Source organism: Lutra lutra, chromosome 15 (genome assembly GCF_902655055.1).
Source record: "Lutra lutra chromosome 15, mLutLut1.2, whole genome shotgun sequence".
Classification (NCBI taxonomy): domain Eukaryota; kingdom Metazoa; phylum Chordata; class Mammalia; order Carnivora; family Mustelidae; genus Lutra; species Lutra lutra.
This window is the reverse complement of record NC_062292.1, coordinates 21,436,069-21,448,337: the sequence shown is the minus strand read 5'-3', so window position 1 is coordinate 21,448,337 and position 12,269 is coordinate 21,436,069. Positions and strand designations below refer to the sequence as shown.

At 41.1% G+C, this 12,269-nt stretch overlaps 1 protein-coding gene across 3 annotated transcripts in view; it reads right to left on the bottom strand.

The window, feature by feature from the left end:
• HMCN1 (hemicentin 1) overlaps positions 1-9,101 on the bottom strand; it is a 477,402-nt gene extending 468,301 nt beyond the window's left edge. For all 3 annotated transcript variants that reach the window (XR_007123082.1, XM_047705087.1, XM_047705088.1), the window contains exon 1: positions 8,711-9,101. Coding sequence is in view for 2 of the 3 variants with exons in the window: in XM_047705087.1 (XP_047561043.1) it covers positions 8,711-8,978 (268 nt within the window). In the remaining variant the exon portion in view is untranslated. The remainder of the gene's footprint in view (positions 1-8,710) is intronic.
• Positions 9,102-12,269: the final 3,168 nt, after the last annotated feature.

Below are 12,269 nucleotides of genomic sequence, written 5' to 3'. Positions count from 1 at the left end.
GCCAAAGGCAGATGCCCAACAACTGAGCCACCCAGGCATCCCCGATTCTATACCACTTTTAAAGGATTTTCACATAGATGGTCTTATTTAACCATAATATCACTCACGTAGGGAAAGTTGATATCATTACACCTTATATTTGACATGAGTCCAGTTTTAAATTTTTCCTATTCTCCACAGAGATGGGAATTCTCATGGGGATTTGTCAGAAAAAATAAAACCAAGGTGGAGAATGCCTGTAGACTTGTGAGAACTACCTATAATGTGGGTCTTTTGTTCACAGTGTTCCTTAGAAATTAATTTATTTGTTGTGATACTTCTTCAGCCAGTTTACTAAAAAGTGGAAGGTAGTTCAGCTAAGACATTCCAGACTGCACAGAAATCCATCCTTCCCCAAATTCATCTGCTATACAAACTTTCAATGACTACCCAAAAACTCAGGCATTACCTGGAACACAATATCTCCAAATCATATTCAGTTTTAGATGGGATATATGTGTCACCAAAAGGCTGAGTTAGTAAATCATTATGTTGTTTAGTTTTGTTCTGATTGTTATGATTTAAAAAGAAAAGTTGCATGGGGTGTCTGGGTGGCTCAGTTGGTTAAGCGACTGCCTTAGGTTCAGGTCATGATCCTGGGGTCCTAGGATCGAGCCCCACATCAGGCTCCCTACTCAGCAGGGATTCTGCTTCTCCTTCTTTCTCTGCTCTACCCCCTGCTCATGTGCATTCTCTCTCCCTCTCTCTGTGTCAAATAAATAAACACATTTTTTAATTTAAAATCACTTTAATAACATGTAGTGTTTTATTATTTTCAGAGGTAGAATTTAGTGATTCATCAGTTGCACATAACACCCAGTGCTCATTACATCACATGTCTTCCTTAATGCCCATCACCCAGTTACCCCAACCCCGCACTCACCTCCCTTTCAGCAACCCTCAATTTGTTTCCCATAGTTAAGAGCCTCATGGTTTGTCGCCCTCTCTGAATAAAATAAGATTTCATCTTATTTTATTTTTCCTTCCCTTCCCCTATGTTTATCTGTTTTGTTTCTTAAGTTCCACATATAATGAAATCATATGATATTTGACTTTCTCTGACTCACTTATTTCATTTAGCATAATACCCTCTAGTTCTATCCACATCACTGTAAATAGCAAGACTTCATTCTTTTTGATGGCTGAGTAATATTCCATTATAGATATATGTATATTCCACATTTATATATAAATACATAAAAGGTGTGTATATATATATATATATATATATATATATATATATATACACACCACATATTCTTATCTTCTTTATCCATTTATCTGTCAATGGGCATCTGGGCTATACACAGAAAGCTGTATTTTGGCTGTTGTGGACATTGTTGCTATAAACATTGGGGTACATATGCCCCTTTGAATCACTATGTTTGTGTCCTTTGGATAAATACCTAATAGTGTAATTACTGGGTTATAGGGTACTCTATTTTTAACTTTTTGAGCAATCTCCAGACTGTTAAATAAATTAAATCTTTAAAAAACAAAAAGTAAAGCCACAGAAATGAAAGGCAAGATTAAAATACCCAGAGAAATCACTGGGTCTTGTTTCCAGCATTCATTCATTTATTCATTCATTCATGAAACATTTTTGTGTGTATGTACTGTGTTCCAGACCTGTGAGATAAATGGGGCAGTCCCTATGCAAGGAGGTTAATATCTAGTCAGAGAGAAAGGTAGGTAAGCAGACTTATAAAGACTGCTGAGGTGGGTATTGTTTGTTTGACCAGAGACAAACCATAATCAAAACAAAATTCTGATTTACCAACAATCAATTAGAAGGCTGCTCCTCAACTTAATGGCAACAACAAAATAAAAACAAAAACCCCACCATTCTGTGGGAGTCAGAGAGGATTTGTTTGAATAGAAACATCCCGAACACATTAAACATTATTTATCAAAATTTGGTCCTTTTTATTTTGGGAGAAAGTTTTCATTGTACATAGAAAAACACCTCTACATATCCTCAGAAAACATCCAGTGGCATAATTCTACTCTCTCGGGTTAAAATATTCTATCATCCTAGTAAACAGAGTTATCATTGTCCAAATAAAATCTCTCATTCTTAAATGTTAGTTTGTTGCCTTTGGTTGGACTTCTCTTGGACTTTAAAGACCAACCCTTTTCCTCATGAAAATCCTTCTTCCTGTAAAATATGCTAGAAGCAAAAGGAGACTAATAGCTTTGTAGCTCTTTTTCCTATACATATGGGAACTCAAAACATTTCAATTTGAAGTTGAGTTCATATAAATTTGTATAGGTTTTCAGTCTAAATGTGCAATATTTTTTTCGTAAAAATCTTTTTAGTCATTATGGCTTCCAGGAATTTTGCTATTGCTCAGAAAATTAGTCTAAGGGAATCTTTTCATAAAGTCCTAGAGTGCTTTCTTAACACCTTGAAGGTCCTGCAGAAAGAAACATACAAAGTCACTGAGGGCTCACAGGTTTTATTACTATGAAACTCTTTAAGTATAGAGAAAGTAATCTGATATTTCTCCCACTGAATCAAGTCCTTGCTACTTTGAATCCCTTTACAGTCACTTATCTTTCACCATATTACGATCATTAAAATCACAAACTTTAATAGTAACCTACCAAGGCAGTAATTTTATAATAGAGAAACAGAAGTCTGGCAAGGCTGAATGACTTGCTCAAATGACAGACTAAGGAAAAGAACTCAAATCTTCTGTTCCAAATTGGATGTTCTTTCCAATACATTGAATTTGCACTTTGTAAAATACTGGTTGAATCATTTATTCAAACTAATTTCAATTTTTGCTTCATGAACAAAGCAACCATTCCAGTAGTTGGAAACAACAATATAATTCCAAAGATTTCCCATGATTTTTCTCCCATTCTCTTCTGAATTCTCTCCAAACAGGCTTTCACTTTCATCACTACACTTCACTAGGGTTGCTGAGTCACCAATGACTTCCACATTGCTAAACTGACTAGCCAATTCTCCATCCTTCTCTTAATTAACCAATTAGTGCTTCTTCCTGAAAATACTTTCCTCTCTTGACCTTTAGGATAACATACCTTTTTCCCTCTCTGAGCTCTTTCTCAGGCTACTTTGCTGGTAGATCCTCATCTCTCTGAGTGCCAACGATTGCTGTCCCAGGTTGGGTCCACAGACCTTTAATATTCTTCAAGTTATCAGTGCCTTAATGGTTCATCTAGACTCACAGCCCTTAATATCAACAATATGTTTACGCTTGGATCCCAAATTTATATCTCAGACCTAGACCTCTTCTCTTGAACCTTAATTTCATACATCCAACTGCCTTCTTAACATATCCACTTGGGTACCAAAAATCATCTCAAACTTGACCATATCCAAAACTGAAAGTCTCATCCTCCCAAACATTTTCTCAAACCTGCTTCGTGCTCCTGCTTCTCCATCTCAGTAAATGGCTCTGCTATGTTTCCATTCACTCAAGACAAATCCTCAGCATCAGCTTTGTCTTCTGTCTTGTTCCTCACACGTCATGAAATCCTTTTGGTTAAATCTTTTTAAAATATATACAGAATCCAACTCTCTCTTCAAACTTCCACAGCTACCAACTTTACCCACGATATTCCATCCTCTTGTGCTTGAATGATACAATAGTCTCCTATCCTCCCTGTTTCTGCCCTTGCTCTGCTTTAGAATATTTTCAAACTCACAGAATGATTTGTGTGTATGCATGAGTCAGATAATGTCACTACTCAGTTCAAAACCCTAAAATGGCTCTGCATCTCATTTAGACAAAAGCCAAAGTCACAGTGGCCTATGAGCCCTTTCACAATGTGCCCCACCAACTTTCTGATCTCACCTCCTAACTTCTCCCTATCCCCCCTTCTGTGCCTGGATACCCCGGTCTTTTCACAGTATCTTGACTATGTCAGGATGCTCCTTCCATGTTCAGAAAATTTTCATTTATGGTTCCTCTGCCTGTAAAAGTCTTTCCTCAGATATCCTCATTGCTCCCTCTCTTGTCTCCTTCAACTGTGTTCAAATGTGCCCTTTTCAATCGGGAGCTTCGCGACCACATTTTAAATATCAACACACTCAACTCACTTCAAACTCCTCATGCTCTTTTTCTGCTTTTTATTTTCTCCAGACCAATTACCACCAACAAACACATCATATATATCTTAATTATTTTCCTTATTGCCGGTGTCCTCTCCCAGGAGAATGTAAGCTCTGTCAGTGCAGAAGTGTTTGTTTTATTCAGACAATCGTATGCCCAGTGTCTGAAGCAATGCCTGAAACATAATTGGTGAGTGAGTGAATGAATGAATGAAGGTAGACATAAAAGATACCTCAGGAAAGCCTGAGACATAATGAAAGAGAAGAAGAGAATTTTTCTTTATATGAAGTGACTCATATATACACACTGCCCCATTCTCTTTTCTCTGTCCCTAGTACCCATCTTACAGAGAGGAGAACTGGACGACTGGGAAAAAAAGAGCTGCTGTTAGAGGAAGACCATCAGCCCTCCTCCAAGCTGTGTGCTGAGAAAGACAGAAACATGTTTTGAGTGCTGTAAAAAGCACAGCAAAAATTAACACGTGAGAATCAACAAGTTCAATAATAAGCTGGCAGTGATGAGGATGTGAAGGAATCCGAACCCTCGCACACCACAGGACGGAATGGAACATGGTACCCATGCTCCGGAAAACAGTCTGGAATTTCCTTAAACAATTCAACATAGAGTTGCTGTGACCCAGCAATTCCACTCCTAGGTATGTACCCAAGAGAAATGAAAACATAAGTTCTTCTGTGTCATGAGCACCCAATTTCAATGTGGGGATGGGGAGGTTTCCTTATGTCACAACAAGCTATTCTCACACATCACCAGATGCCACGGGGTAAGTGTTCAGTTCTACAAGACTGCCCAGCCCACCCCCAGCCCAGCCGAAGTCCAGGAAGTTACCTGGACTTCCAACCAACTGGATATAAATCAGAGGCTCCCACAACCGGCTTCCTTTTGCTAGAGTGGCTCAAAAAACTCAGGAAACCTATTGACTCACTAGATTATCAGTTTTATAAAAGAATATGACTCAGAGTCAGCCAGATGGAAGAGATGCATGAAGAAAAGTATGCAGATGGGTGTGAAGCTTCCAGGCCTTCTCTGAGAGTGCCATTCTCCCCAAATTTCTACAGGTGAACTGCCCCAAAGCAATACAAACCCTTTCCTATTGGGTTTTCATGGAGGCTTCAGGACACAGTCATAACTGATTAAACCACTGGCCACTGGCAAGAGATTCAACCTCCAAACCCTCTCCTCTCCCCAGACGTCTGGGGTAGGACTGAAAAATTCCACCTCTCTAATCACATGGTTAAAGCTGCTGGCAACCAGCCTCCATTCTTAGATGGGATCCAAAAGTCACTCCACTAACATAACAAAAGGCAACTCTATGGCTCTCATCATTTAAGATATTACAAGGGTTGTTTTAGGAGCTCTATGCAAGAAATGGGAATGAAGACCAAATATACATTTATTAATAAATTACAACATCACATATATCCACACAGAAACTAGTACATAAATGTTGGTAGAAGCACTATTCCTAATAGCCAAAACCCTAAATAGCCATTATGGATTAATAGATAAGCAAAATGTGGTACAACCACACAATGGAATATTATTTAGCCATTAAAAGGAATAAAACACTGACACGTGCTATTCCATGAATGAACCTTGAAAACATGATGCTAAAGTGAAGGAAGCCAGTCAAAAAAGACCACATATTATATGACTACATTCAGATGAAAGGCCAGAACAGGAAAATCTATAGACAGAAAGTAAATTAGTGCTTCTTAGCACTGGGGGGATGATGATAGGGAGCTAAGGGACAGAGACGTAAAAGGCACAGGTTTCTCTCTGAGGTGACGAAGATGTTCCAGACCATGCTGATGGTTGCATGTACATGTGAATAAACTGAAAACCACTGAATGATACATTTTACATGAATGATTCAATACTAAGGGAATTATATCTCAACGAAGCTGTTAAAAATTAATACATTAAATGTAATTATGGAAGTGAAAAACCCATCTTAACCAGAGTCAGCATCAATCGTCCTCTCTGGTACTTCCTCCTACCACGAATATGTTTTTGGTCCTCTGACACCAGCTTCCTTATGTGCACATTTTCCGAACAATTTTTATCATCTCCCTGTTAACCTGTTACACTTCAGCCTCACGTGTCTGTGTTTTCTATGTATTTTAATTTTTACCCGTACCCACACACACCTTGAGCCAAACTGCAAAGCATAAGTCCAAAGCAATCATGTATAAAGGCCTAAAGATTTTTGTCAAATACCTTAGAGTATATCTCAGACCTTACCCAAGCTGGGTAGGGTAGTCAAGGTTATAATTCTTGTATTTAAATCCGCCCATTATTTCTCTCCATGTCCGCTGTAGCACCCAACGGTAAGGATATGTATTGGGAGCTATGAAAAACAACAAGTCAAACAGACAACAATAAGATGTCCTAGTCAGAAGTGAACTTGGATCTGCTCAAATCCAAATCTCTCATTTCATAGTTGAGGAAACAGGTAAATTGACTTTTCTAATGTCACTCAGTAAAACTGCCAATCCCCATTCAAGGCTCTTTCTGTCCTTCCAGGCTGATCACCAATCAAAAGAACAAGAAAATCAAAAGCTCTTAAATGATTATACACACCATCACACACACACACACACACACGCAAATGTCACACAAAGACAATATCATAATCCAGTAAAGTGAATTAGCAAACTAAATTAAAGGTTATTAGTATGTTTTAATTTCTATCTCCCTCTTTATCTTCGAAAATACTTTAGTCTTAGATAACATAAACACTTGGCCACTTCTCTCTACTTTGAATCACAATAAAGTTAATTTTGCTGAATTATACATGCAATTAATTTTATGGAACCAATTTAATCATTTTCTCATATTATTTCAAAAAGCTATAGCATGCCAAGTACTACAGGAAAGTCAACTATAGCACACTTTCCCATTTGGTAACAATTGGAAAGCGGCACACCACAATACAATTTATTCCAATAACTTTGCATATCGCATCAAAATATCATGATGATCCAGTTTCCATTCATGACTTGAGGCGATTTTTTTTGTGCTGTGAGCAGCAACATCATTTCATAAGAGCCTTTTGGAGAAGAGTATATTGTGATGTTATTTAGAGAAAACAATTTTTACTTGATTTTTTTAGCCAACTTCAGCTATATCCCCACAGAAGAAAGATACAAAAGCTATTCCAAAACAACAAAAGTCTTGAACTGCATCACAACTGGCATCCTGACATTTAATAAATCGAAACATAACACATGAGGTGTCTAAGACAGGAAAAACAGTAAAGGACCATTTAATTCTTTATTCAAATATGCAGAACATTTCGTGCTTAATCGATGTAGAAGTGTAGAAAAACCTATCCCACTCTTCTGTATGTCCCAGAAAAGTAGGATAGGTTCTTATTTTCAACATCTGAAGAACAACAACAACAAAAATTTTTTTAAATCCCAGAAAGTTCCATTTCCCTCTTATTTTCTCCCCATGCCATTTTTTTTTTAAAGAAAGCCCATTTAAGACCTAGCAATAATGTGAATTCATGTTTGTCAAAAGGTGCGAGGAAAGAATTCAAGATTTTCAGTATCAAGATCCCATTGCGAAAAGGTTGTGTTGAGGTCTTCTAGGTGAAGAGAGAGACTTTCAAAGCAGCAAAAATGTGGGAGAACAGTGGGGGAGGACTTTTAAGAAAGTACTGCTGTATTTCTTCAACTGGGCAGGGACTTGCGCTAATGAAACTCAGGTGGCTGTCAGACAGCGAGCCCCAGGGCTCCCCCTGCAATGCTGCCCTGGCAATGACAATGAGGGCTCCTCTGAGCCTCACAGAAAGGTGCCACTTGAAATTGCAACTGAAAAAAAAAATAAATAGGATCATGTTACCGTGGAGCAGCTGAAACCCATCGCTTTAGGCGGAAAAGTACAGTTATTTTGCTTCAACTACCTTTAAAGAGCACTGACGACCAAATTACATGCATTTCTCCTGGATGAGACACCGACATAATGTTTCTACCCATCTGGGAACCGAACTAATGATGACTTGGGGCAAAGATGAATAGATTCAGTTAAGAAATGAATGGCTTCTCTCTTAGTTTCATCTCTTTGGTTCCACTAGTAATTACTCAACAAGCTTCCCTGGGTCTCACACAACAGGTTTTTCCTCCCCCTCTCATTTAAGTTATCCTGAGTGTGCTCTCAGCCGGGATGGGAGCTCCAGGAGCAGCGCTGCTGGATACCCAGGTCCAAATCTGCCTTCATAATTAAAAGCATTCTTTAGCTCTAAAATTAAAAAGTCAATGACCTCCAGTTTCCACGTCCTTGCTCGGGACTCTGGGGTCTGGTTTTTACTGTAGTTCCACACTTCCAGGTTTGGGGACCACTGCCCAAACACCTCCAAGACCTGAGCAGGAATCGGGGAGCAGCAAAGTCAGATGCCAAAGGGCAGCTCTTTGTTACAATGGGTTTCAGCTACACGTTAAAAGAAAGGGGGAAAAAAAAAAAAGATTTGGAAACTTCCTAGCACTGAAATAATTTTGGAGCGTAAGACATAAGGTAATTAATCATGAGAAATAAGAAACACAAAGAATAAATATTTCCCTTACCTGGATCATGGAACGGCACCAAGGCGAAGTTGAAAAGTGGTCTCTTGGGTCTTTTCAAAGACGTCTCCAAAATTTTGGAAGCCCCTTCGATCACCTGAACTAAGTCATCGTACATGGAACCCGTCACATCAAACACAAAAGCCAAGGTGGAGGCCCCCTCGGGAATTTCCTCAGCCCCGGGGTCGGGCTGGGGGCTTGCATCTTGAGCTTGGGAAGAAGAAAGAAGAGCAAACAGGAATACGGTGTGGACAATGTCCCAGGAAATCATTGTCTTTTCTTTTTTGTTTTTTCTTTTTTTTTCTCCCCCCGCCCACCCCCGGGGCGCCTTAGCCCTGTGCTTAGCCCTCCTCAACAACACGCAGGGGGGTTCCGCTCAGGGCCGCTCATTAGGCTCTCGAAAGCTCTTGGACCCAGCGACAAGTTTGGAGGCGACAGTCCGAGGGGGACGGGCACCAACCCCGCAGCCCTGCAGGGGCTGAGCGCGCAGAGATGCGGCAGCTTTTGTCTGGACGCAGCTTCCTCCGCTCCGGGACGGCTAGGTGCCCGCGGGCCGCGCGCGGCGAGTCGCGGAGAGCGGGCAGCACGCCCGGCCCATGCCCCGGGGGCCGCTCCGAGCCCTGCGGCGCCGCGCCGAGTCCCGCCGCCCTCGCCGCCGCCGCCGCCGCCGCCGCTCTCCGCCGGGGCCAGCCGCTCACGCTCCCAACTTTCCACTGTGCGCCGCTCGCTCGGGAGCGCGGAGGGAAGCCCGGCGAGGCCTCGCCTCCTGATTGGCCAGCGGCGGCCCCCCTCCCCACCTCCTCGGCGCTGGAGCCCCCCTCAGGGAGAGCGACTTCTCTCTCCACCGACGCCGGGGTCAGTTCGGTACCAGGGAAGCGCCCCCGAGGGTCAGCCCGGCTCCCGCCGGCGCTGCTCCCGACCCGCAGCACCTCAGGGCGACCAATGGCTTTCAGGAACGTGCGGCCAAGTCCCAAGCCGAGGGGACACCCCACGAACCAGCACAAAGGGAATTTTGCTTTTACTGTATGCAGTGCTGCTGCAGACACCGCTTTCCTAATTCCCCCCAGAAGCCGAGACGCCCCGGCCCAGCCTCCGGTCCCGCAGCCCACAGCTCAGCCCAGCCGGGAGGGGGAGCTGGAAGCGCCTCTCCCGGCCGCAGCCTCGCTGTCACTCTTTGATCTCCTCGGGGACTGCGCAGGGCGGGAGGAGAGAGCTGGATGGGCCCGACGCGGGAGGAAGAAGGAAAGGAGCTGGTGAGGGAAATGAGAGAGACAGCAGGAACTGGGAAGCCACTGATCGTAGTTAGGAAGGATCGAAGGGAAGGCAGCTGGATGTGAAAACAGGATGGAGGTCCGGGGGAGTGCCTGCGGAGAGAGAAAGAGTGCCGATCGAAGAGAAAACTGATTTTTTTTTTTTAATTTCATTATCGAAATTCATGCTCCTGAGCAGTTTGAATCCTCCTCTTAGCATGGGGAGGCAGAATAATATCCCCCATGTCACATTTCCTCCCATAGAACAGCCATGGGCCAAGTCTCAGCCACAGATCCATTAAAAAGGTGTTCCCCCTCCATGGCATTTTCTTGCCGATAAGTAAGGAAACCTCGCCCTGGAAAACATTACCAAGTTTTTCCATCTTGTAATTATTACATACATTGTAGAACTCATAACAGAGATAAGAAGGTAGACAAAGAAAATCAACCATAAGCTAGAGAGTCTTTGCTTCATTTTAGATAAAAACATTTCCTTCGCGGGAAAGGAATTGCTGTCTGGATGCCGGCATTCTAAAGAGGGCAAACGTGCCTCTTGATCCCCCTTCTCTTGTGTATGAGACCACCCATCTCTCACACACAGACGCAGCCTGAGGGAGAGACAGCTCCCATCAACAATTTATTGTCTGCAACTGTCTTCTTTTTTAGACCCAGCAGCAGTGGGACCTGAGTTTATGGTACCTATAAGTCATGTCACTTAAAGGAAGCAGACAGGCCATTTGGGCTGAGTGGGAATATGAGAGGAGACAGGGAAAGTACTTCCTTTCCAAGCAGTATTTACAGAATGCTATTTGAGTAGCCGACTCCTTTGTTTATTTAAAAAGGATTGCATTCTAAGTCCTAGAGTTTTCACTGAGAGCTGAGCTGGTCCAGGTGTTCAGGGAAGGTCATAGAGCCTAGCCATTAAGAGTTCTGGGTCAGATACCCTGGGTTCAAAGCCCAGCAGTGACACTTAATAACTGTGTATCTCCAACAAGTTACCTAACTTGTAAATACTAAGTTACAGTCACCTAACTGCAAATACTAAGAATGATACTACCTACCTAGTAAGGATCAAGTGAGCCATCTTGGTGAATGTTCCAGGAGTACTTAAAAAGAACATTTGTTGTTGGGTGGAATGTTCTAGAAATGTCAATTAAGTCATTTGATAGCGTTATTCCAATTTTCTCTATCCTTACTGGTTTCTGCCTATTCCATCAGTTAAAATCACTAGCTGTAATTGTGGATATGTCTATTTCTTCTTGTAGTTCTGGGAGTTTTTGCTTCAAGCATTTTGAAGCCCCATAATTAGACACATAAACATTTAAAACTATATTCTCTTAACTAATTGACACCTTTATCATTATGAAGTTATCTTCCATTATCCCTGGTAATATTATCTGTTCTGAAATATATCAGGTAATAATAATATAGCAACTCCAGGTTTTTTTATTAGTATTAGCATGAAATATCCTTTTCTATCCTGTCACTTTTACCCTATTTGTGTCTTTTTTTTTTTAAGGTTTTATTTATTTATTTGACAGAGAGAGAGAGGGAGATCACAAGTAGCCAGAGAGGCAGGCAGAGAGAGAGGAAGGGAAGCAGGCTCCCTGATGAACAGAGCGCCCAATTCTATCCCAGGACCCTGGGATCATGACCTGAGCCAAAGGCAGAGGCTTTAACCCACTGAGCCACCCAGCTGCTCCCCTATTTGTGTCTTTATACTGAAAGTGTGTTTCTTGTAGTCACCATACAATTCAGTCTCACTTTTTTTTTAAATGCAATTGAATAATCTCTGCCTTTTAATTGGGCTGTTTAGACGATTTACATGCAATGTGATTATGTATAAGATTAAACTTAAATCTACCATCCTGCAATTTCTTTTCTATTTGTTCCCTCTGTTCCTTGTTCTTTTCTGTTTTTTGCTTTCTTTTGGATGTATTGAATATTTTTTATGACTCCTTATATCTCCATTGCTAGCTTATTAGCTATAACTGTTTCAGTGCTTACTTCAGGGTTTATAGTGTATAAACTCAATACAATATTCCTTCAAAGAATAGCACTACTTCAGGCATAGTAAAATAACTTCAGAATTGTATACTTCCATTACTCCCCTCACAAACTTTTTGTTATTGTGGTTCATTTTATTTTACATTACTTTTTTTTAAACTCCACATTATGTTGATGTTCTTTTTTATTGTTTAAATAGGCAATTGCCTTTCAAAGAGATTTAAATAATAAGAAAAAAAAATTATATATTTACTGCTATACTCACCATTTCTGGTGCTGTTCATAGATCTAAATTTACATGTGAT